Below are 26,498 nucleotides of genomic sequence, written 5' to 3'. Positions count from 1 at the left end.
GAATATCTCTGACAGGTAGTGAACTGTATGACATAACACCATCCAGTTTTTTAAATGTATTCTAGCTATTTAATGTATTATAATATTGTGTGCTTTATTTACAGCTACTTCTCTTGATTAAATGTTTGCTTATATTGTTAGAGAAAATAATGCACTTATAACGCTAACAGAAATGGTCCTGAAAATCAGTACACATCCATTTCTGAAACAAAATGAGTGCAACACACACACATGCACACACACGCACACACACGCACGCACACACACACACACACACACACACACACACACACACACACACACACACACACACACACACACACACACACACACACACACACACACACACACACACACACAGTATCTCATTCTCTCTATTATTACTGTCTCTATCACAAAACCCTTGATAATAATAATAATAATAAAAAACTTCTATTGACCTGAATAGATGAGAGGAGAAAGAGGCGGTCATGTCTTTGCAGTGGAAAAAGAAAAAAAAAACACTGCCTTCAGGCAACTGGAGACCGCCAGTCTGTTACATTCTGAATGTATTTTTCACCTTCAAGGCAAACCTGTATTTCTGACCTGTTAAACAACAATCATTAATTTTAACACGGAAGGAATTATTTTTCTTTATTCCCAGATGAAAAAGCTCATTCATGCTGAATTGAAAAGAGTAACTGAATTTGATGTTTTATGCTGCTGTGCTACACAGTGGATGTGAGTGAAAATCTTGTGAATTGAACAAAGAATGTATTAAGGGTGGGTTTTTTTCTGTTATAGACTTTTGTGAGCAAGGCCAAAATGTTGATGGTGTTATGAAGTTTCAGGTGTCCTTTGAAAGATTTTACAATCATGAACACTTTATGGATTTTCAGGCTGCAGCACATTGACCATAACCTTACATTCCCTATTACTAAACTAAATGGAGGATACTGATTCATCTGTTTTTTGACTTGAATTTCATGATTACTTGTTTAATGATATGCAGTTTATCTACTTACAGAAAATAATAAATAGGCATTTTTTTAAATGAACAGTTTTAGATAAGCTACATTATACACCACTTCATTTTGGGATTAAATATTTAAGTATTTTCCCTTTCCCACAAAACGTTTGGATAGCATTCATATCATGCAATCCAGCGCTCAGGTATGTCTCTCTAATTATTATTTGAAGAAAAATGACTGTCTGTTTGAAATAAGACACATTGCTCCATGTGCGTGTTTGTGAGAGCACATAGCACAGATAAATGAAGAGTGAGAATGGGAGAAAATAGCAAATGATGGAAAAGAATGTTAGAGAAATATGCCACCATAAACGCCATATGAGAAGCAGTGACGGGACGTCATTTCCGCGTATCGATTCTTTTGAACGGTCCGCTTCAAAAAACAGGACAAGAAAACGATTCAGTGATTCTTTTTACACATCAAGTCATCACGGTTCCTTCCATGTTACATAAGATTATTAACATGCTATAAATCTCTCGACACATGTTTATTATGTTTTTATAGACTAGCCTACTATTAAGTAGCTATTATTAATAGGCTATAAGCAATTAGTTTATTTGCTGCCTGTAGCCATGATTCACCTCACAAAAGCATACAGTAGCCAAACCTAAATATAATATGTACTGACAATAAAGTATCTCTTGAATGAAAAAGGCTTTGCATGTAGTGTTCCTTGTTTTGTTTGTCGCTTTGATAAAAGTGTCTGCTAAATTAATAGCCTATATAAATAGGCTACACGAAAATCTATTATTTTTCACCACATAGACATATTCTATTTCTATAAGTATAACTGGTTTGGCTATTAAAGCAATTTAGTTTTTGCTCTATGAATGTAATGATAATAACTAAATGCGTTTCGTACGACTCGGTTCAGTCTGTTGGTGATTCTGTTGTTCATTCGCTCGGACCGTTTCATTTGTGCTCGTAAACGAATCGTTCAGACTGGGTTTGTGAACAGGGAGTTCTAGCTAGGCACTAGGACCCTGCAGGTGCAGCAGAGATTTTTCAGTAATGTGCAGTGCAGTCGCGTTCACAGGAGCGCGAGGGCAGCTGCTACAGCGTCCCTCTCGCGCAGCTGCTCCGCTATATTCTAAACACTGATCGCGATTTCGGAAACAAAAACATTGTCTGGGATCATCGTTCCTGGCTTCTCCGCGACGCAACGCAGCATCGCTCCTCCTCATCACCGGCGCATCCAGCCGACATGGCCTCATCCGTGAGCGGAACGGAGGAAGTACGCGTGTCGGCGTTGACGCCCCTGAAGTTGGTGGGTCTGGTGTGTATTTTCCTCGCGCTGTGCCTGGATGTTGGGGCCGTGCTGAGTCCGGCGTGGGTCACCGCGGATGACCAGTACCACCTGTCCCTGTGGGAGTCGTGCAGGAAGCACGCTGCCTCCGCGGACTGGCTGTGCGACAGCACGCTGGGGCAGAAAGGGACCGGTGAGAGACGCTACTTTTGTAACTTTGAAGTAAACAATGTTCAAACAGGATGAGTTGCACATACATATTTTAAGATGCGGGGAAAACAAAAAAGGACGCAGTCTTTTTAACTTTAGTGAGCTCTGCAACATGGCCCTGGAGGTACATATTTGATTTATGAGATAACAAAAGGGGCCCTTCGCTCCCTAGCGCATCATTATCATTCATTGTTCAGCTCATGCTTAACCAGCTCTTTCTAAATACTGAGAAAGTAGTCAAGAATTTGCTTTTTGCATTTCTTCGTCAGATTAAAAAAGAGGTGACAAGTCGTTTTTATACATTTAGACTTTAATGTTACTTGTATCTATTTCAACTTTAGTAGCCTATTATTAAATATGTAACTTGAGATCTATCTCAACCTGTGTACCTGTGTTCTTTATTTCAATTTTTTTTTTTTCTAGTTAAGTTAAAATCTTAATAGGTTACGAACTGTTAGAATAGACAGTTGAGTAGTTTAATAGTTAATACTATGTAATGAGTAAGTACATATAACACATAGATAAAAAGATACTAGTTACTGTTGGAGTATTTGCTAATTAGTAACCAATCACTAGGACTTTTTTATGTACAATACTTAAAAAAAATATCCCAGTGAAACTAGCTAGTGCAAAGGAAAACAGCTTGGGGCTTGAGCTAATGGTTTTGGGGGTAACATAACCTTGAATTCGTCCTGTTTAATAAAAGGACTCTCCAGCCTACAGCAAGTCAGGATTAATCTAATTACAGAGACAATGTTTGTGAAGAATGCTTCATTAATTAATTGATATCGATCCTTAACATTTACTAGGACGTTGTATTTTATTCACAGCTTGTTTGATGGAAGGGCTTTTGGATGATGTGGGAATGTGTGATGGAATCAGTGGTCCAGCTGGGGTTTCATTCTGCTTTTGTTGTCTACAAAATGAGCCTTTGTTAAGGTCTCCTCACCGGCCAAGGAGTGAGGTTAAGATTGAGAGGAGAGCTCCCTAGAGGCCCTAATGTGGACAGATTAGTTACCAAGGAAACAAGTGCTGCGTTCTAGAAATGTCATTTTGCCCTGAAAAAGAAACTTCCTTGCTGGCGTCCGTGAAAAAGTTTACTAGCGAATAAACCGCAGTTTGGGGGCACTTCCCCCTCCATATTCATTTTTGTATGTTGGCAGAGCCACATTTTTTAATAGTTAAGTCACAGATAGCCAAGCGCCGTTAAGATTTAAGATGTTATTTTAGCTTTGGTTGGCAATAACAACTTGTTGGGCTCTGGACCTTGTCCCGTCATTTTTAAAAAGCACAGTTTGACTCCATATAAAGTCATGAAGCTCAAGTCAAAATACCAAAGGAGCGGCCTGGGTGAATGGCTTCCCTCTGCAGCACATTATTGATTTTGGGCTTTTCTGTAATCAGTCACTCCATTTCCTCTGTGTTTTCTCTGTGTCATGCGCCATGCATTAAACTAAATCTCATTAGCGTCGCAATTACCGGCTGACTCCACAGCCTGCTATACCAACATATTTGCTTGCTAACCTTTCATCGACTCCAGGATATCATTTTAAGTTTATCTCTGTCAATTAAACAACATAGATATGTCAACATAAACGCACTCCCTACTTGCACACAGAAATGCAAGGTTGTGAAAGCTCTCGGGGAGAGATAATCGCAAACAACAGGAATGTGGCGAAAGTGTGTGAGAGTCTTTTTGTGTTGATGTTATGCTCGACTGGAGAAGAGGCAGCAGTTCAATGTAGAGTCCGTGGTGCAAAGTATACACTGATTTCTCTTCCCGTCTGCGGATGGCAAGGAATGTGGAGACACTGTGTCTTACTGACGTAAATCAGTCTATGACACTGGACTTCTTTCTCCCCTCATCACGGTATCAGATTGAAAGAACTAGCCAAGAGGCACTTGCTTACTGAAAAACAGATTATAGTAATGAATGTTTTGATTTTTATCTCGTATCCTCATTTCCATCTGTAGTCCTGCAGGGTTTTTCGGATAAGCGCCATTCTGCCAGAGACCCCTCAGACATAGACCTCAAGGTTACATAAAGTCGAAATCTTTTTCCCAGATGGCAGAAAGACACTCTTGTTGATGATTTGCAGGCTTTTTGTGGCTATCCAGAGGGGTTGGAGGTCGAGGTGTCAGAATTTTGTTTTTATATAGAAGCGAATATCAGCAGCTCAGTTTTGATACATCTCTCCAACTTCCTGCGGTGACAGACGTATTTATTATGCTGAATCATAAACTTTATTTAGTAAAAAGGCTTTGTTTATGTTTGAAACCATAGTACGGTGGAATGAAGCTGAAGTGGCCCGGAACAGCTCTCAGCCATTTCTGAAAATGATGTTTTGACATGATTTAGTGCTAGAAATGATTATTTTCCAGCAGAGAAAATTATAGATCATTTTCCCAAGCTGATGAAAATGTTTCTATTTACAGATATCACTGTGTAATAACAAAACCCTGCAACAGGATCCAGGGCTTTTATGGTTTTATTTAAACAAACAGCCATCAATGTCTTATATTATTAAAATATTCTTTGTACAGTAATTGAATCATTTATCACTTAATGACTAAACAAAAACATTATCATAGTTATTGTTTCTAATGTATTAGTAATTTTTCTAACTTTCTTGACAAACTTATTTGTGACATAATATAAGAGATGCAGAATGCCATAGTTTGCTGTTGTTAGCCTCATATATAGTAATACAAGACAGGTTATAGAAGAATTTCAAACCTAAACAACAAACCCTTTACATTATTAATGACCAGTGGTTCCTGTAATGTTCTTGTAAATTGTGTAACAGTGCAAACACACTGTGTCTATGGTTTTACTTATAATGGGTTGCAACAGATTGTTTGCTTACCCCTGAATAACAGAATGTAAATGAAAATTTTTAGAGATTTTTAGATGCAAGGTAGCCCTATGTAAACACTGACATCTTATTCTTTTTTTGTTGTTAAGTCATTTTCAACATTCCCCATCTTCACCCATACTGAAAAAAACAGTCACCAGTCTTTATGAGTAAGTCACTAAACTGTTCATTCAAACGATTTGTTCAAAAATAATGATTTATTCAGAAATGAAACAAGTTGCTATCTTATGAGTGTGTCATTGAATCATTTACTCAACCGATTCATTTAGACCAATTAATTTATGATTCAAAATATATGACTGTCCTTTTAAATGAGTCATTGAATCATTTACTCAACTGATTTGTTCATAAACACTGATTGATTCTTTATGAGTGAGTCATTGAATCATTTATTCAACGAAAATGTTAACAAACACTGATTGGCACTGTCCCAAATGGCATCCCAAATCCAAGTCCACACTTTCACGAAAATGCTGCTTTGAATATCAAGTAGAAATCTGTAACACCAATTTGACTGTCCACTGTAGTGTCTATTGACCACTGTAAGTCCACAAGACTGCAAGTGCACATGAAGTGTGCCATTTGGGACAGTCCCATTCATTCATGATTCAACACAAATGACAGTCCTTAAAGTCGTTGTATCATTTGCTTAACTGATTTGTTCACAAACGATGAATCATTCATGATTCAAAACAAATACCTGTCCTATGAGCCAGTCAGTGAAATTATCCACTCAACTGATTCATGAACACACACTGATTCATTAATGATTCAAAACAAGTCATTGAATCTTTTACTTTGATCGATAAAATTTTTTAAATGGGTTTGTTTGTATCTGTTTGTTTTTTATTTTTATTTTGATGGATCATATTTGTCTCTTAATGTGATCTACTCGCTGTTGACTAATTAAAAGAATTTTGACATGCTGAGAAATAAATGTAAATGTAATATGCGAATTAGAAAAAAAAGACTCCCTCAGCCTAGACTCCCTGTAGCTTAAAAAAACTCAGAGATTGTCTACTCATAATGCATTTCCCTTTGTCTACCTAATGACACTCCTCAGGAGTCGTCCCGAAGTACATGTGAAATTCCACACATATACTCTCATGTTGTCAAATATGGAAGCAGACATACTGTGTCAGGCACCTCCTCTCTGTCTCTTTCTCCTTGTCCCCTCCCTCACTCCTACGTTCCATGGAGGATTCAGTGCTATTTCTGGGCCCTACTCTAGCTGAGTGTCTCAGAGTGCTTGAATGAAAAGCAGAAACAAGAGGGACTGAAGGAGAGAGAAAGGGAGGGAGGAATACATTAGGTGATGCCCCATTTAGCCCACCAGAATTGTCGATAAGCTCTCTGCTGCCTATAGAGGTTCATTCTTTCAGTTATGCAAACCTAAGATGTGAGTGTTTGTGTCAGCCATTCTTTAAGCATGTGTGTATTGCCATTCCAGCGTGTTAGAGTCTGTTAAAGGAATCATTTAAAAAATATTATAATTCTGTCATTATGGTCTCGTAACACTTTACAATAATAAGGCTCCATTTGTTAACATTAGTTGACTACATAATGTAAACTAACAATGAAAATGACTTCTGAAGTATTTATTAAATTCAAAAGTCGGATAATATTATTTAAAGGACCGGAGTAAAGATGAACTAACAATGAACAAAGACAAACCAAGGCCACGACTAACATTAACCGAGATAAATAAATACTGTAAAAATGTATTGCTCATTGTTAGTTTGTCATTGTTAGTTTAGTGTATTAACTAATGAGAACTAATAAAAGCGTTATTTCTCTTCCTTATTCCATTCCATTGGTTTTTAAGGAACACAAAAGGAGAATTTCCGAATACTACGCTTGTTGCTGTTTTCTATCCACTGTGAATGGAGACTGAAGCTTTCAAGCTTCAAAAAGGACATGAAAACATCAGAAAAAATGGTCCATATAGGCCACTGTATTCCAGGTCTTCTGAAGCCATAGAATACTTTTGAAAGAGACCAGATTTTTGTTACAATTTTCATTTTTTAAGTCTTGAAGGTTTCTTCAGCACATTTAGTAAATGATGCATATATCCCATGAGAATTTACTTTCTTCTGATATAATGTTCATACAATATGAATATAATGCATGCAGTGTATTACGATATGGAACTGATCTGTTGTGTTTTTATGTATTGATTTAATACAGACTGGCAGATTGCCACATTGGCTTTGTTGTTGGGTGGAGCGTTCCTTATCCTCCTTTCCTTCCTGGTGGCCCTGGTGTCTGTCTGCATTCGCTCCAGGAGACGCTTCTACCGACCGGTTGCTGTTATGCTCTTTGCCGCAGGTGAAATAGACACAACCCTGCACACACACACACACACACACACACACACACACACACACACACACACACACACACACACACACACACACACACACTTACATTGAAGACATTAATGAGTTGGCATCCCATTTCTGTTTTCCATGCGCATTAAATTAGGGTTCATGTATTATGAATCTAAAATGTGTTGTTGGCTCTAAGACGCAACTGCTGCGGCTAATGGACCAGGAAACAACAAATGCATTATTTTTCCAAGCCACATCACACAGCTGCGTCAGTAATCAGTTGTTCTCAATATGAACGCATCACAGGGAAAACATGTAAGGTATATCTGAAACAGACATTTTCGCATCTCTTTTGAGAGGATTTTTACATCGCTTTGAAGTCGCTCACTTTGTTGAGGAGCTTATCAAGGAATAAAGCCCATTGAGGGTTCCGAAGACTTTTAATGTTCTTAACCTACTTTTGTCTCTTTGATGATTGCAAATTTCATTGCCAGTGCTCTTCTGTTTCTCCCAGTGGTCCTACAGGCCTGCTGTTTGGTGCTGTATCCCATCAAGTTCATCGAGACCATCAGTTTGAGAATATACCACGAGTTTAACTGGGGCTACGGTCTGGCCTGGGGAGCCACCATCTTCTCCTTTGGAGGAGCGATTCTCTACTGCCTAAACCCCAAGAACTATGAAGATTACTACTAAACATGCTACAACACCCACAATGCACTTCAATGTCCGCTTCACTGATGTGATAGCAGCTCATGCACTGAACGTTAGTTCGGAACTGACCCTTGACTTTGCAAACACACACAAAGACCCTTAATATGCAGGACAATGCCGAGCTGTTAGATACATAGATTATAATTATTTTTCCCTCAGATTACTCTATCACGCAGTTAAACCCCACCATCAAACTCTCATTCTTTTTCTGTATGTCATCTCTCTCTCTTCTCATGTCAGTCTAACACCTCTGATCTTCTTCTGACTGTCAGATGAGCATCTATGTTCACAGGAATACTGCCAGTCTGTGATGTAATCAGTGGGGAACCTCCATCTGTGGTGGGATCTGAAACAAGGCAGACAGAAGTCTACAATTCTGACAGAATAAAACTGTCATGATAGACGTGTCTTGAGACCTGAAAGATTCAAAATAGAGGGTTTAAAGACTAAATTAAACTGGTTAGAATGCACCCGAAAACATAAAGTTTAAAAATCATGCAGCTTGAAATAAGAAACAGTGTTATTGGTACAGTAAAGTACTAATCAGCCAAACTAAAGACATCTGTGTAATTGTAAACTGGTTAAAAAAATCTTATGCTTAAGGTGTGTCACGCTTGCAAGATTTTGCAGGCAAAAAAAGATCCAATGTCAAATAGCTTTAAGTCACGTTCAAACCAAGCAGCTTTGTGTTGGTCAGCGTGGGGAATTTGTGTAACCGACTTGAATACGAGGAAAATCTGCTTCATGTAAAACTCACGATTGCACAGATTCCTATTGAAATGAATGGATTTCGGCACAAAATTTCACTGATCAACAGTAAATTTTAGTAATGGTTAAAAAATGATTACATAACTTTCGAAGGCCCATTGTCTACTGTCAATAGTGTAGTGATGTATGAAGCACGACACACACAGAAATCACTTTTAAACCAAGAAACGTTCTGTTTGCCGATGTGGCAAATTCACATGACCAATTTGAAAAAGTTGCGAAATATTTCACTCTCACGTGAAATTCTCATTTGCTTGGATTTCTATTGAAATTATCATTTTTAATTCGAAAACATTGTGTTGGTCAATGTGGCGAAATCACAACCAATTTGAACCCATTGTAAAATTCCACACTCCCATGAAATTTCCCTTTAACCACACAATGTGACCACACCTTTATCCATAGATGTGCATCCAAGCATAATTGCTCTCATAAAACACTAAGAAAAACTGATGTTACTTTAAGCACAGATCATGTACATAGCACATGAATTGTCACCATATTTGTGCACATCTGGAAACATACGCATATCTCTCATTCAGTTTAAAAGGGATTTGGTAGAAGATACTTTACATTATAGAAAACCTAGGTCTTGTGGTGTAACCAAGCCTTGCATATAGACTAGTTTTTTGACTGGTATCTGAAGAGTGATTATTAGTCTTTTGCATAAGTATCCAAACAGGTAGTTAAAGGCAGACTGTAGGGTTGTTGTTTTTTAGCACTGTCAGTCTGTTGTGTGCATGTTGGTGTGTCTGAATGAGGGTGCATGTATCGTTTGAGTGATTGCGTTCTTTCTGTTGGGATTTTTCTGTCCCGAATACAGTTGTGACATGTTGTACTAATTTATATACTAACCAAATAAACATAAAAAAAGAACAATGTGGTATGCTTATGCTTTTACATTCGAAAGATCTCAACATCAGCATATAGTCACATAGAATCAGATCCTTTATTAAGTACAGCAACTTGAGGCATTTGCACAGGAAATCAACATCTTAAACACAGAATACAGTGTGTCATATGCATAAAAGTACCAGGTATAGGTTCATATGCAGGTCTTGTAGTGTTCTTCATTCATGAGAAGAGCTCATAGTGAGCACATACAGTGTAAAGTCTACATTAAAATGCTTCAGCCCCTGGTTATCTCAATAAATGTATCATGTTGTGAGAGAAGCCCCATATGCGGGATTGTTTGTCGGCTTTTTCCGTGTAAACGCGGCAGTCTTATTCTGCTTGGAATGGTAGCTTGGTAAACCACACCTCCTCAACATCTGGAACTCCACCCTCTCCTAAAACCACGCCTTCTCGGTCCACTCCAGCACCAATCAATCAATTCCTTGTTTCTCTTAAGTCACCCTACTTCCTCTTTTAAAACATCTTTCAGTAGAAAAAGAAAAAAAAAAGTAAATACAAGTGCAGGAAGCTCCTCGAGGTAACAGGGTGCTTCTGATTGGATAATATTTTACTAGAGTAGTTGTCTTCTTCTGTGGGGTCCGGCTCAGTTATTGCTGGGTGATGCTGAGGGCACAAGGGACAGAAATCGCCAAATGATAGGCAGGACTTAAACTTTGCGTGATGGAACAGAAGATTAGTAGGAAGAGTGAGGTTCATGGCCTGTCGGGAAGGGTCGGTGAAGCCGGCTCAAGTGTTGCGTGGCATCTCGCACTGTTCGCAGCGGTGCAGCGCGGGGTGGTTAAGAAAAGTGCAGCTTTCACAGTTCCACTGAGCGCCTTCGAAATCCTCGTCCCTTTGTACGACCGGAGGCTTAACTAGATAGAAGAGACAAAACATTATGAAACCGCATATACACACTTATTTATTGCTGCTGTGAGCTACATTTGAAGGCTTGAGGAAGATCTAGCGTTCTGTCACACCCATTGCCAATTTGGGCCACTGCCCCCACATAGCAACAAAAGAGTGATGAAAATAGAACCAGGGTGCAAGAAACACTATATCATCATAACAAGCAACCCAATGCCCTCCACTTTACTGGTGTAGTCAGAGGTCAGGACAAATCTGACAGGATATTCAGAGAGCAAAGAGCTCATTTTAGCTCAAAGGAGGTTAGTCTGTAAATTCCATGAGATTTTTAATGAAAACCAAATCTAGGTAAATTCTTGCATTGCAAAGGAACAAAACTTGTAACTTAAGGTTCAATTCGTTAACATTAATGTATCAAGTGTCCAGTACTAAAAATTCTTTTTTACTTAAATAGTTAATAATGATAAAGTGAAATAAACAATAAACAACCAAAAAAAAAAAACTGAAAATGTATTTAAGAAACAATTAATCAAAATAGTTCATATATAATCACTTTATATTATAGATTTTTTTCTATTTATGAGTGTGTGTGCGCATGTGTGCGTGTATATATAAATATATATATATTTTTTTTTTACATTTTCGGCCAAATCTTTTCTCTTACCAAAATTTTGGAGCATCATTAAACTCACAAGATTTTTTGAACAGCTCCAACTTCTACCACCTGACTGCTGCAACAACATGCGGAAACAATCAAAATGACAGCAGCTTTAGCCGCTGTAAAAAGTACTTATGCAGTTATTTCAGAATATTTCTGTTTAATAATTCCTATAATTGTCTACTGTTAATGCCTTCATTCAGGAATAATCTAAAAATAAACAAGACATACAATACTAATGTAGCAAGCACACACGGTGAATAGACTTTTTTTTTTTTAAATAGGCATTTGCATAATGTAGAATGTGCTTGTTGTCATCTAACAATTACAGTAATTCTGACAAGACATGAACACAGCATTCATCTGAAATGTTGAAAATGTATTAACATATGTAGAAATTAATAACCAAAATGAATAAATGCTTGACAAGTATTTTTTAGTTTGGGTTCATGATACCTAATGCATTAACTAATATTAACTAGGGCTGACCCCTAATAGTCGACCAAAAAATTTTTAGTCACAGAAAGAAATAAAAAAGTAAAGAAAATAAAATCCATTGGGGAAGTCACGCAGTCCGTGACGGACTGATCGTTAACAGCTAGTCTATGGTAATAAAGTACACCAGGGAGGACATCCAAACGCTCGCGCCTATCATTCATCGACCTCAAATATGGCTTATCGTCTGAAATATGTAAGTATTAGCAACTTTACATGGCTGCTCAATCTAATGTTATCCTAGAAAAATGTGCACTAGAGTGTCTGTGCGGAGCATGGAGCTGAACAGCAGTGCTCACTGCAGGACAGATGGAGGCGCCGGTGTGCTCACTTGCTCTTAAAATAGGCTACTCCATCATTTTCGGTCATACAGATAAGAGTAATGCATCTTTCAAATCTGTAAAGACTCTACGTGTATTTGTGTGCACTCACAATAACAACAAAACACGCTTTTGTAAAATAATGAAAACAAACAGGATGCGCTTTCAGCAGGAAACACTAGTTTATCAAATTATTAAAATGTTAATGCAGTCTCCTTGCTGTTTTTCACTGACACATTCATAATCATTACTTCTGTGGTGCGCTGTGGCAAGCTTTATGCGTGTACTTGAGCACTTATTAGGCTATAAGCAATTAAAGGCTCATAATAATAATTTTATTAATAAATGTGCTATTAGTCAACTAATGCGTCAAATGAACGACTACTAGTCAACCAGAAAAATCCTTAGTCAAGGACGGCCCTAATATTAACGAACTGAACCTTGTTGTAAAGAATTACCAAAACATAAAATGATGAAATGTTTAAATATGCAACATTGTGATGGTTGACTAAATAAAATTCAAAAATGATTGAATTCCCACCTCTTGGAGGTACAACAGGGCCAGGCTGAATATTATCATAAAAGTTGTTCATGGTTCTCACGTCAACCTTGCCTAAAAAATAAATAAACAAAAAATAAGAGATGGATGAAGCAAATGAGGGTCATAATTATCAGCACAATTTTCAACAATCTGTGCAATCACATGAAATAATGCTGTGCTATAAAGATGGCTACATTTGTGCTATTTTTACCTCTGGACTGCAGCAGGTCTGTCTCCTTCAAGGTGCAATCAATGTCAATCTGGAGCTGTCTGTTTTGCGACCGAATTCTGGTCATATCCTCGGGCTAGGAAATGTGCGCGCACACACACACAGAGAGAGAGAGAGTACATGACTTTTTCACATTAACCGCACACATAAAAGCAGTTTATTGCTGTTACTCTCTTCACAGTAGCTTGTTAAAGTCAGAAGAAAGATGATGGTTGCACAGGATGGGCACATTATGTACAGTAGTTTAACCTTTGAAAAGAGATTAATTTCCATCATGTTGTATTTGCACGTTCTGCACATAAATTCTAGGTATGTAGGCTCATTTGGAGAAGTTGATGAGGATTCATTCATTTCCTTTATTAGTGATGTAAAACAAGTGGGTGTGTGTTCTGCACTCATTTAAAAAGATGCATTCACATGCTATAAAAGCTTGGTTTTTAGTCTCTCTCTTACCCGAGGGATCAGGCTGGTGCTGTTCACCCGTCTGAAGCGTCTCTGCAGGGCGTCAAATTCCATTTCATTCACTTCCGCCTTCAACTGCTCCAGTTTCTGCCGCTCCAGCATGAGTTCTTTCATCAGACGCTCCATCCGAGCCCGCTGGTGCAGGAGCAGTGCTGAGGACGAGCATTAGACACAAGACTAAACAACAAATACCATAAACAGATGCAAAGGAGTTGTATAATCAGCTTATTCTTGACAGGAAATGACCACTTTGACAGGAAAGTTTTATCTGATCAACTCAAGCATAGTTTTTTTTTTTCATATATACACATGCTTTACTGGATATTAACTGCCTGGAAAAAACTATATGTAGTATACTACATTACTATAAAACCGTGTATGTACGTACTGTTTAAGGGGTTTTATAAAAAAAAAATACATATAGTTTATAAAGCAAAGACTAGCTACTAGATTTTATTATATAATCATTTTAACATGGCTTTCTTAAGTTTCTCAGCAATCTGTTAAAAATATGTGTTCCTTGACTCCTGGAAAAGTCCAGACATTAATAAGCCAGCCTTATTAAATACATATTTTATTATATTTATTCACACATATGCATACATAACTAGGGCTGTGGGATATATCTAAAAATGTATTTAAATATTTTTCTAAATTTTGATTATATATAATTTTGCATTTTCTCTCAAAAAATATTACAAATATACACAATATTCACTAATTTTGTATCATCAGCAAAGATACGACAATGATACTGCTAATATTTACAGTATCGCCCAGCCCGCAAACAAACATACATATGTACACACTATCATTTAAAAGTTTGGAGTTGGCAAGATTTCGGATTTTGTAATGATTTTAAAAGAAGGCTGCATTCATTTGATCAAAAAAGTGATACATTGTGAAATATTATTAAAATTTACACTTTAATATTTTTAAAATGTAATTTATTCCAGTTATGTCAAAACTGAATTTTCAGAGAGAAACACTCTTACTGTTAATAATGCTGAAAGGAGTTGTGCTGCTCAACAATTTTTGGAAACCCTTGATAATTTTTTCAGGATTCTTTGATAAATAGAAATTTAAATAAATAAATATTCTGTAACGTTACTGTCACATGTGATCAATTTAATGCATCCTTGCTGAATAAAAATATTAAATTAATTTAAAAATTCTATATAAACACATGAGGTCTTGCATAAGCAGATTAATACCTTGAGTATATGCATAGTCATCCGAGCCGGAGCTGGATCGTCTAGGCATGCGGTTGATCTGACTGGAGATGTTCCCTGGCAGGGCAGAGATGGGCAGGATCGGAGGAGGGGCGCCGTGGCGCTCGCCCTGGTCCACTATATTGAGGAGGGATTCTCTCTCAACTGGTGGAGAACTTGAGGAACGCTGCACCTGTCCAGGGGACACTTTGATCTTGATGAACGCAGAGCCGGCCGGCTGAGGAGAGGATGCAGGCCGGGGCCTCACCACACCCTGGTGGACATAAATTCCTTGATGAATGGAGGCCCCGAGGGGTCCGGTCATACTAATGGCCCGGGACGGGGAGCTCGGGGAAGGGCTGGTGGCCATATAGAGCGATCCCTGTGGAGCATGTACAGGGGAGTTGCTCCGTGGTCGTTGTCCCTCCAGTGTGATCTCTATCTGGTTCTTCATAGGGCCTTTGGAGGACATAAAAGGCCTGTGGGAAACTGGCGGCTGCTGGTAGGACAGCCCAGGAAGAGTGGGGGGACTTATGGGCAGAAACACCTGGGGCGGCTGCTGGACCTGATGTTGGGGAGAACTGTACGGGGATGGGTATGTCGGAGTGGCGTAAGGAGACTGCTGGTACACAGATGTGGACCAGGGAGTGGGTTGAGGACTTTGAGACGGTGAGGGACGCATGTACACGGTGTTCCCACTGTTACAATAGGCACCAGGGGGGATCTGCAGCGCTTGTGGGGCAGAGGGGATGTTCTGGGAGAGGGTAACTGTTATGGGGGACATGTAACGTGGGACAGGGTGGTATGTGGGCGACATGCCCTGGATGCTGGGTGGAGGGGTGGGGATGTTCGAGCGTCCTTGATCGTTCATGAAGAAGGGGTTGAAGCCGGGTGACGGTGCCATAGTAGCTGGGGCGGAGAGGGGCTCGGGGAAACCACTTCGAGGATGCTCGATGTGCCCGTCGCTGGAACTGTGGACCAAAGCTCGGCCACCAGCATTATTTTTAACCCCTTCAGTAGCAGGGTAACCCACGCTAATACGCAGCATGTGGTTCTGGTTTATGTGCAAGTCATCTGAGCTGTGGTACTCCTCATACAGGTATCTATTACTCTCCTGAGCCAGCAGATGGCAGCAGAGGTCCAGGTTATTGTTGTTCTGAAATGGAAGACAGTAAAGAAAACATGTTCTTGATGTTCTTGATCAACTAGTGATGCCTCTCTGATGCACTCAGTTATGGCATTGAGCCAGAATGACACAGCAGAAAATATTACTGATAAAACTTAACACTCCCTGCTCATCATTATCATAAGGTTTGATATGCCATAGTTCAAAGGTTTGTGGTCAGTACATTTTTTTTTTAAGAATTTATTATTTGTAAAAAATGACTCAAAATGCCAAAGCAGGCCACAAACATTCTTAACATCCCATTTATTTTAATTGTGACTACTGGTTTTCACCTGAAGAAGGCACTGAGACACTACTTTCTCTGGAATCTCTGGGAAGCGCTGCTTGAGGTCCTGCAGTATGTGATAGTCTAACTGAGACCCTCCCTGCGCCATCCTGAGCCCAAAGAGACAGTCACTGAGTCCGCAGCCAGGAGCGCAGCACCTGCTCTCCTCTCATCCCCTGACAACACACATGAATAACATCACATCAGAGCCACAGATTGATTTTGACTACTCACATGCACTGCTAACAAACTACCTTGGGGTGTCTGCAACAAAGAGAAATAATTAAAGGGACAGTTTTGGTATCATTAACACACATCATTCAACTATATGAGTTGGTCAGAATGACAGGGTGAGTATAGGCTGAACCATCCCTTTAACCCTAAAAAGCCTGGGCAACATAATTGGTACATTTCTTAAGAAAAAAAAAAAAAAAAAAAAAAAAAAATTTTGCTAAAAAAAAAAAAAAAAAAAAAAAAAAAAAAAAATGTAGTACACAATCTGCCACATGCCTTGAGAAGTAAAAGACCTTTTAGTATAATTCTAAAACTGTCCACCTTTAGGTTGTGGTAAACTCTGAAATGTTTAATTATTTTATAAAGTAAATGTAAGAATTACTTTTATATTGTTAGTAACATACAGCATAAAAAATGGTGATAAAACATAAGCATCAAACATGATACAAGCCTTTGAGCAAAATTTTTGCACATGACTTAATCATCATTGTATTCCATTGCATTGCATGTCCTAATAATTAAAACTACAGACCTTTGATAATAAAACTAAACATTAAAATATCATCTTACGAAGACATATTAGGAGATACAGAGTGATATATTGAGTGGCCGTTTATAAAGACCTCACTAATTTACATTACAAGCTATCAGAATTTCATCTTTTTGTAATTAACAACAGACAACAACTAACATAAATAACAACATCTGCAGAAAAGTGCATATTTTTGCACAGTTTGGGCCTCTGAATAAACTTGTTCTTCCTCAAATGTGAGCTCCATATTCTCTAGGCCTATATCATACAACTATTTGAGCTATGTTGCATCAAACATGATACAACACATAAAACATACGAGCAAACTTTTTTAGATTTTGTCTAAAGGTTCAATAATGTGTTCCATTTAAAAACAACAGATTTTTCTGGATATTATTTCACACGTCAGGCTTTATAGGGTTAAGGTGCCCCAGACGGCCGCAGACTCTCGGCTGCCGCAGTGTGAACATGGCGCACTCCTGGACAGGAACAGAGACTTCATACCTGCACTTGAAAAACTGCTAGCCTATTTATCATAACAAAAGCATGTTTATATGGCATATCTCAGGTAAATCCAATGTAAATGCAAAGCTAAACGACATATAAAGCTTTCCTGTGTGTGACGGCGCATAAGAATGGCTTGTGTTGTGTTTAGAGATCTCACCACTGACAACGACCTGCAATCTGAGACATGAACCGTGTTTCACGTGTACAATTCCCTTCAGCTCTACTTCATCCATCCACACACGACAGATGTTACAAAGCCATAAGCATTATTGCACCACTGTTATCACTTTATTTATTAAACGGAACATAAGCAAATTCAAAGGATGGGATGCCGACCTCAGCCTAGCCACAAATACAAGTGACACACAAGTACACAAAAGATGCATTTGAATGCAACACCAGTTTTATATGCAATAAGCCCGAGTCAACAGCAAAAAAAACAACATTTTAGATTGTATTAACGAGATCAAGTTCATGGTTCCTTTGTCAGTTTCAGTTCTTCTTGACAACAGAAACCGAGCGCAGGTTCATTCCAGGACTGTCTCCTAGCCGAGCCAGCCAAGCGTCCATAAAAAACACAATCTGTTACCAAAAAGAAACTGTTAAAGTCAAGCAGTCACAGTTCTGACCAGTACCTGTGTCAGATGCCTCCTGATCGCGGCGAGCCGTCGCCAAATCCGTTTAAAAGCTACAACTCAACGCTATTTTTACATGATGACAAAGATAGAAAGTCGCGATTGACGGGATCAACACAGACAACAGTGTCTCATTACATAACCAAAGTTTCCGCATTATTCTTCGACATATATAAATACCACGATAAACATAATCGTTTCATTCGCACGTAGATATCTCTGAAAAAAAAACGGGTTGTTCATTAACCGTTAGCTTTAGCATAGCCGCTAGCCGTCCGGTATTTAGCCGCAGGGAGAGACGGAAATGTAACGCGCGCCGCTTCCGCGTGTTTATCTGACTGAAGTCTAATTTATCATGCGAGAAATAGCCACCAAAAGCTTGCTGACATCGTAAAAACCCAAACAGCAGTTTATACGAACACTCGCTGTCAGTTTCGATGCAGTGCAAACGACGACTGGCTGCTCGCCGTGCCCATAACAGTATATGCACGACAACATACCGTGCGCCGGAGCCTCACGGCCATTGAACATCCAAGCGAAGATTTTCACAGTGGGTGTGTCACCGGACTGCTGAGGTGATCGGAAGTGACAACAATTCACCGGGGTTCTTCAGGGATCATAGCGGTTAGCACAGTCGCAACAAAATTGTCGTCTTCACTTAACGTTACGCCTGTTTCTCTTCCTCTGACGTTCCGGTTGAAGGTTTCTCATGTAATGATACACGGCACATTCATGCCCTCTGTCGGGCTGGGGTAAAAAAAAAAAAAAAACGAGATCATTTACACTCAGTAAACAAAAAAAACATGTCTCTGGTACTCTTTCAAATTGTACTATAATAAATATGTGATTTAGATACCAATATGTACTCTTTAGGTAGTAATGAGCACCCTTTAGAGGTAAATATGGTACAACTGACAGCTTTTGTACCTTCCCCCCCCCCTGAGAAAAAAAACGAGTAATTATTTTAACCAAAAAAGAAAGTGAGGTTTGATACTACTTAAAAAAATACGTTTCATTTATTCAACCCAATTCTGGTCAAAAAAGCAACCTACCCATTGCTGGGTTGCAAAAATAACCAAAACTGGTTTTCAAAAATTTACCCAAAAATGGTTGTTTTTTTAAAAAAAAAAATAGGTTGTAGGCTACATTGCTAAACCATTAGTAACCAATGCAGTCTTAGCAGTGTGGAAATATAGGATATCTTCGTGCACATTTTAACCCTGTATGGCCTGATGTATAAAGGGGTTGAGTATGTTTTTTTTTTTTTAATCATCATATCATATTTGATGCATCAGGTTTAATGGCTGTATGATATAGACAATATAAAGTTGCAGTTGCTTATGTTTATGGACAAAATGTAAGATGAAAATCTGATAGCTTGTAATGTATATCACTGAGATCTGTATAACAGTATAACAGGCTTACATAGGATAAAAATATCAGTTGTCACTCTCTGAAAGCTCTATGTGCATGGGGCAAAACATATAATGCAATGCAATACAATGATGACTGAGAGATCTACAAAAAAATGTTACTCAGTCAAAAGTCTGTTGTGGCATATTTGCATATCACAGTTTAACATGATTTTCTAAAAAAAATAAATTGATTCAGTTCATTAAGTGTTCAACTTGAAATATTATCAAGAATATAAAACCTATTGTTGCGATATTTCATAAAAATCAGTAAAAATTTCACAGCAAAAAGTCACATGTACCATTACCTGAGGGATCTGTTTTTTTCAGTTATGCAGACCACAATCAGACCACAGAATGCATGTAGTACATTGTGTAAACCAAGTTTTTCAGCAAAGTTTTGATCATGTGGATAATTTAAGAGCCTTGTATCAAATATTATACAGTAGGCTTCATAGGGTTAATAAATACATTTCTACTACCTCTATTATGTTAAATGAACCCAACACCAATATAAATATAAAAAATACCAAAAACAACAACACAAACACCTATCCAATAAAAACAAAAAAATTCCCAAAACATCAAGAGTTGGGGTCAAATTTCAGTGCATTTAGATGTTTTTCTTACACTTCACCAGATGAGGGAGTCATTTACTGCTGCTCAGCTGCAGACATGATGTAGCATCATAATAACAAACACCTCTGAAACCCTCCCTCTCCAAAGATCATTTATGAACTGATTTATGTTAAATAGTCCTGTCTATGACATCTGAGAATTACACTGAAGAACAATAACACTTTAAAGTAAAGTCCCTTTAGTTAAAGTTGGTTAAGGCATTATTTAACATTAAATAACAAGCAAAAAGGTACAGGAGCTATGGAGACATCTTTTCTACAAGCTGAGACCAAGACTTCCAGTTTAAGACTAGGAGGGCAAGATCAAGACAGTATGCACTAAGATCCAGGCCATGTTGTGATCTTGAAGGTTTGTCTCAAGACAAAGAGCACACAATCAAGACTTCAGTTCTGATGTGTATATTGCTACTGTACATATACACAGTGGAATAGCTATGTCATATGTCTATTTGGGATCGCTGACACAGATCAGGATTTTAGATCATAGCAAAGTTATTTGAGATTAATAAGTCAACATCTTCTCTGAGCTCCTGGGCACTCAGCCAGTTCTCACTTGTCACAAGCCCTAATTTAGCTTTGCTCTGGTACCTGATAGTGAAGACTTCAGCTATCTGTAAGCAGATACACAGAGAAATACAGCTCTCTTTAGACCTTGGTCATGATTAGCAATGGATATCTTAATGTTTTGCGAACAATACTTGAATGCTTTAACAACAATAATTTATACATTTTGATCTAAAAGTAAAACTATGGGAAAGTTATAATCAATAGACTATTGTTTCAGACCTTTTAAAGTATCTTTTTGTATTCTAACACAAATAACTCTGCTAAATTAGCAAAGGTACAAATTAAACTAGACCCATCAAGCTAGATTTCAGGGCCTGAAACACTGGAACATGCTTGAGTGAATTGTTATGCAGCATATTTTAGCAACTGTGAAGCAAATACAAGTGTTTCAAGTGTTACAATTTCTCTTTCAAACCAACTGTAAACTTTCCTTCCTGCCCAGTGTCCTGCTGTGATCTGCACCTGTTCCTGTTGTAGAGTAATATATGCCCAACCAGGCCAACAGCTGACTTGTTGAGAGAGGAAGCAAGGCAGGCAGGAAAACAGTAGTAAAGAGTCAAATAGAAGAAGAAATAAAGTTTGGAAATTCTTTTGCCTAGTCAGACAGATTTCCATTAAGTCAGGCAAAAGGTTTGTTTTTTTGGTAACACTTTAGAATACTGTTTCTTACTTACTACATAACTAATAAGAAATTATTGAAGAACTAACAGGTAATTTTTCATCAACACTTAACTCACTACTGTTAACTACTAAGGAAGATATGTTAATTAATCAGTATGTAATACAATTCCATGATTGTGTTAAGTAACAGTTAGCTAATCAATAACTAATGTATTCTGTCATACCTCCTAAAGAACTACTATTAATTATCTACTAGTTAAGGTTCAAGATAAATAACTATGAAGTAACTACTAATGAACAGTTATACAAAATTACATTGAATTGTGACCCTTTCATATAAATGTTATTAGCAGCAGCAGCAGCAGCAGCAGCAGTAGTAGTAGTATGAAAATGCAATATTAATAAATGCAATAAATTTTATAGAGGTTTTGCCTGTGTAGTTAATTGTTTTGTGAGTGTGTTTTGTAAGAAATCAGCTTCCAATAGGAACCCCACCACGACTTATATTTTATATACAGTACTGTATGTGTGCCTCATCAGCATATACCACATTACCATTGATTCATTTTCTGTTTGTAAGGCAAAGCCTGAGGAAAAGAGTGAAAATACGGGTAACCAATTAGTAATTAATAAATAATTATCAAATAATTCTGCAGGACTTATTTCAAACCTGAAACATTAGGCCTATTCTAAAGTGAAAAAATATTGGGAACCCATTAGTAATTAATAAATAATTATTAGATAATTCCTCAAGAATTACTTAGAATCTGAAACAGTATTCTAAAGTGAAGACATAGGGAACCCATTAGTAATTAATTAACAATTATCAAATAATTCTGCAGGACTTATTTTGAACCTGAAACATTAGGCCTATTCTAAAGTGAAAATATTGGGAACCCATTAGTAATTAATGAATAATTATTAGATAATTCTGCTAGAATTACTTAGAACCTGAAACAGTATTCTAAAGTGAACCTATTAGTAAATATAATAATTACTACATCATTTTGACTCAAATCAAACTTACATTCTAAAAAAAAAACTATAAAGTAATTATAAACTATGTAAAATAACCAACACAACTTGTTTTACGATCTTTATTTCAGATTAGAACATTTCTTAATGCAGCATATTTTATTCCATTTTAACATGTATACTGCCCATATTTAAACAAATTTAAAAAACATTTTATAATCAAAAGTTAGAAGCAAACAAAATGCATATTTCATTTCCATTATAGGCTAATAAGTGGACTGTAACAAAGTTGCTACTGTAGTAGTACTTTGTACTTGTCCTTTTACTCAAGTAATTTTGAAAATGAATAGGCCTACTTATAATTTTACTGGAGTATTATTTTATTGGGGTATCTGTACTTTTACTCAAGTACTTGATTTGTGGGCCACAGCCTGATTATTATAGTGATTATTTGTGTATAACTGTTCAGTAGTAGTTATTTCATAGTTATTTTTCTTGAACCTTAACTAGTAGATAATTAATAGTAGTTCTTCAGGAGGTATGACAGAATATATTAGTTACTGTTTAGCTAACTGTTACTTAACACAATCATAAAATTATATTACATACTGATTAGTTAACACGTCTTCCTTAGTAGTTAACAGTAGTCAGTTAAGTCTTAATGAATAATCACCTGTTAGTTCTTCAATAATTCCTTATTAGTTATGCAGTAAGTGAGAAACAGTATTCTAAAGTGTTACCGTTTTAATTTGTCCATCCCAATTACATTAATACACCCAAAATAAAAATTCAGACAGATTTCCATTAAGTCAGGCAAAAGAAAAAGATGATGATGCAGTCAGTGGCTCCATAATTTGTCCATCCCAAGGAGATTAATAGTCCCTGAGTCATTTTTCATATTAAAGTTGGCATGAAATAAAATTCAGAAGATCTATTTTCTAAATGAATCTTATTGATATTTTTATTAATGATTCATCCATGCATTGTATCTTTTTATCTTTTTTATCTGTTTCTTCGATTTCTATTCAAAATATCAGCTGGATCTATCAGATTTTTCTCTGGTGATATATGCAGTATTTCTGCAATCATTTCATCCTCTTAAACCCCGCCTCTTACTTATAATCAGCTGTAAGCTCACATTTAGATCCACCTCCATCCAATCAACAACCAATGGAAAGATCTACTAAGTCCCCACCCTACATTTGTTCTTCTTCAATATTCTGTTTCACTTAGATGTATGTCACAATACAGAAGAAAATATGTGTCGCTATTCCCATTGCAAAGAGAACTCAAGCATTGGCTTGCAATAAAAAAGATAATACAGTTTGACTACTGTAAATAAATAAGTTTGACTATATTTCAGTTTAAACAAATGAAAAACATTGTTTCTTTTTACTGTTGCTGGATACTGTTTCCTAACCCATTCTTAAGTGCAGCTGGTCATAAAAGTGTCACAAAACTTGAGGAAGTGCCAGACTGCCTCCGCTCCACCTGTATGGAGATGTCCTGCTGTAGCACCGTTGACCACTCTTAGAGCAATGAGCTATTTATACCACCTCCTATTGCAGTGTTTGTCAAGTCATGCCCCTCTGAAAGAAGAGACACGTGGTGTACTCTTAACAAGCCTTTTCCCTCTGCCTAAAGGAGCATTTCCCCCCAAAATTAAAATTGTATGAAAATTGTACCCCAGTCCTTCCGAGATGTAGATGGAATTGTTTCTTCATCAGAACAGATTCGGAAAACTTTAGCAACTCTTGCTCACCAATGGATCCTCTGCAGTGAATGGGTGCCATCAGAATGAGAGTCCAAACAGCTGATAAAAACATCACAATAATCTACAAGTAATACTCACGACTGCAGTCCATCAGCTAATGGCTTTCAGAAGTATAAGTGGTGTGTTTGTAAGAAACAAATTCATAATTAGAGCATTTTAACGATAAACCATTGCTTCTGGCCAAAATACGAGAACTGTTTTCACTTGTAAATGCTGCTTGATCTGTATATATTTCTTAGACAATATGTCTTTTGCACTGAGGAAAGCAATATTATGGATAAATGACTTTTATTTTAGAAGTTTATTACAAACACTCAGCTTTCTGCTTCACAAGATGTTAATTGATGGACTGGAGTTGTGTGGATTACTTGTGGATCATTATGATGTCTTTATCAGCTGTTTGGACTCTCATTCTGACGGCACCCATTCACCGCAGAGGATCCATTGTAAGTAAGTGATGAAATGCTAAATTTCTCCAAATCTGTTCTGATTAAGCAGTGAGAGAAGCAGCAGTGAGTATTAGCAGGCTAGCTGTCTCTAGCTCTGATCTCTGCCCACAGGTGGGACGCTATTTCGGGCTCTCCCTTGTTGTCCCCATTGGTCTTCCAGAGTGGAGCTTTTAGCATAGCACTTTAGCCTTCAAATCGAAGAAAATACATGTTTAGGGCAACTTTCAGAGGCTCAGACAGTATAAGGTTCAAATATATTCATAAAATAGAGTCAGAACCATACAGTATGACTTATAGTCTATCTTATTTTTTTCTTTCATGGTAGGGAATGCAACCCCTTGCATGACACTATACAAACATCTCATGCAAGCACCCTCCTTTTGGATGCTTCTCAAAGCTTCTGGTTAAACCCATTTAACCCTAAGTATGAGTCCAGGACCGAAGATGTTGCAGTCTGAAGGGAGAGAGCAATGCATGCTGGGTCTGAGTTCATGTTACAGATGACAGTGCTGTCCTTCAGGCTGAGGGAGTTTCTAGCTCATTATGGTTAACACTTGCTGAATGAATCATTTGAAAATATTAAAATAGATGATAATTAGCATCTGAAAAATCAAAGACCCCCCCCCACCACCACCACCACTGGCTGGTGAGGTAGAAAGATGCAATAAATTACCTGTTCATACTGCGTCCAAAGTTTGTTTATAGTATTATTAGTCACTTGTAATATGAATGCAATGCATGAATGCTCTGGAGGGAGGCATCAGAACTGTTCATCCCGAAAGCATGCTGTTGTGTCAAAGAACAATGAGCTAATAGATCCCCACTGACAAGTCTGAATCACACTGTCACCACAGCAACAAGACCTTTCGTCTATTAAGTGCTTAAGTAATATTTGCATTTTCTAAAATCATAAATCCAAGCAATTAACAAATAAGTTGAAAGTGGACATTTTTATCCACTTACCTTTTTTTAACGTAGGCTGTTATATGCTGTGATATTGTTTGAATTCTGGAGCGACCTATTGAGATATCTGGGTTATCACACACCTCTATGTGACTGTGATAAGTGGGTCAGAACTGACTGGACCAGCCACACACTCTCAAGATAAAGCCTACTGGCTCCAACGGCCAACAATAGCTTTCCATGTAAACAAGCTGATGTTAGTGTGGAAAATATGAATGAAAACAAACAAACCTAATAGATGCTTACATAAAGTTTCTATATATACAAACTTACCACCAATGTGGATGATTGGAATACTGGAAAAAGTGTTCTAAATGCTGAAAAATTGTGTTTTTTGGCTTGGCAATGGGAAAAGTATGAATTACCAAACAATTTACAACAAATATATTTTTCAACAAAACATTTTTGATAAGAAAAAAATTATAGGCTATTTATAAATTATTATTATTAATTAATCACGTGACCTAATTTAACCTGTAGCCTATTATTATTATATTTGTGTATGGTACAATGTTTTAGTAGCCTAGCTCAGATATAAGCTGCAAATAATACTATTAGACATAACATTAGTAAAAAAATAAAATAAAAAGAGAAATCGTCGCCATTGAGGAATGAAAGTTTGAATTTAACGTAAATTTTACATGATTTTTTTGTGTACATGCAGGCTGCCATTAAAAATACATAAACTAATGAATAAGTACATTACTAAATAATAAATTACAGGTAATTCGTGTCGATGACAGACTGAAAATAACAATTACGTTGTTCCAACAATTAATTTTGTGTAAAAGAGCCTCAGACTCGGAGATAAGGAGACATATGTGGTGCGACAGCTGAGGCCGTGAGCCGGTGGCGCGTGTGGAATGCGGTAGACGGAGAGGGGCACGGATATTTTTATGGATAGCGCCCACC

At 37.5% G+C, this 26,498-nt stretch overlaps 2 protein-coding genes across 4 annotated transcripts; one reads left to right on the top strand and one right to left on the bottom strand.

The window, feature by feature from the left end:
* The first annotated feature begins 1,989 nt into the window (after positions 1-1,989).
* On the top strand, positions 1,990-10,027 carry tmem47 (transmembrane protein 47). Its single transcript, XM_019088597.2, has 3 exons — positions 1,990-2,449; positions 7,530-7,670; positions 8,187-10,027. The coding sequence occupies exons 1-3, from the start codon at positions 2,215-2,217 to the stop codon at positions 8,363-8,365; spliced, it is 555 nt and encodes a 184-aa protein (XP_018944142.1). The 5' UTR covers positions 1,990-2,214; the 3' UTR covers positions 8,366-10,027.
* Positions 10,028-10,076: 49 nt separating this feature from the next.
* Positions 10,077-18,890, bottom strand: tab3 (TGF-beta activated kinase 1 (MAP3K7) binding protein 3). 3 transcript variants are annotated; one of them, XR_002014671.2, is made up of 8 exons: positions 18,688-18,890; positions 16,287-16,455; positions 14,832-15,984; positions 13,609-13,769; positions 13,138-13,231; positions 12,927-12,998; positions 11,577-11,643; positions 10,787-10,920 (listed from the first exon to the last, which is right to left on the bottom strand). XR_002014671.2 is itself a non-coding variant. In XM_042728926.1 (7 exons), the coding sequence occupies exons 2-7, from the start codon at positions 16,386-16,388 to the stop codon at positions 10,793-10,795; spliced, it is 1,710 nt and encodes a 569-aa protein (XP_042584860.1). In that variant the 5' UTR covers positions 16,389-16,455; positions 18,688-18,889; the 3' UTR covers positions 10,077-10,792. The 3 variants fall into 3 exon arrangements, 2 of the variants coding, with proteins under 2 accessions (XP_042584860.1, XP_042584862.1); XM_042728926.1 differs by lacking the exon at positions 11,577-11,643 and having other exon boundaries at positions 10,077-10,920; positions 18,688-18,889; XM_042728928.1 differs by lacking the exons at positions 11,577-11,643; positions 18,688-18,890 and adding an exon at positions 18,188-18,661 and having other exon boundaries at positions 10,077-10,920.
* Between the last annotated feature and the right edge of the window lie 7,608 nt (positions 18,891-26,498).

Source organism: Cyprinus carpio, chromosome B8 (assembly GCF_018340385.1).
Source record: "Cyprinus carpio isolate SPL01 chromosome B8, ASM1834038v1, whole genome shotgun sequence".
Taxonomy (NCBI): Eukaryota; Metazoa; Chordata; class Actinopteri; order Cypriniformes; family Cyprinidae; genus Cyprinus; species Cyprinus carpio.
This window is presented reverse-complemented; position numbering and strand designations above follow the sequence as displayed.

Excerpts from the sequence above, each read along its gene's own strand:
- tmem47 (XM_019088597.2), top strand. The coding sequence starts at position 2,215 with ATGGCCTCATCCGTGAGCGGAACGGAGGAAGTACGCGTGTCGGCGTTG. Across the intron at positions 2,450-7,529 it reads GCTGGGGCAGAAAGGGACCG|ACTGGCAGATTGCCACATTG; the intron begins GTGAGAGACGCT and ends GATTTAATACAG. Across the intron at positions 7,671-8,186 it reads TGTTATGCTCTTTGCCGCAG|TGGTCCTACAGGCCTGCTGT; the intron begins GTGAAATAGACA and ends TGTTTCTCCCAG.
- tab3 (XM_042728926.1), bottom strand. The coding sequence starts at position 16,388 with ATGGCGCAGGGAGGGTCTCAGTTAGACTATCACATACTGCAGGACCTC. Across the intron at positions 13,770-14,831 it reads TGACTATGCATATACTCAAG|CACTGCTCCTGCACCAGCGG; the intron begins GTATTAATCTGC and ends GCTCGTCCTCAG. Across the intron at positions 13,232-13,608 it reads GCACCAGCCTGATCCCTCGG|CCCGAGGATATGACCAGAAT; the intron begins GTAAGAGAGAGA and ends CACATTTCCTAG.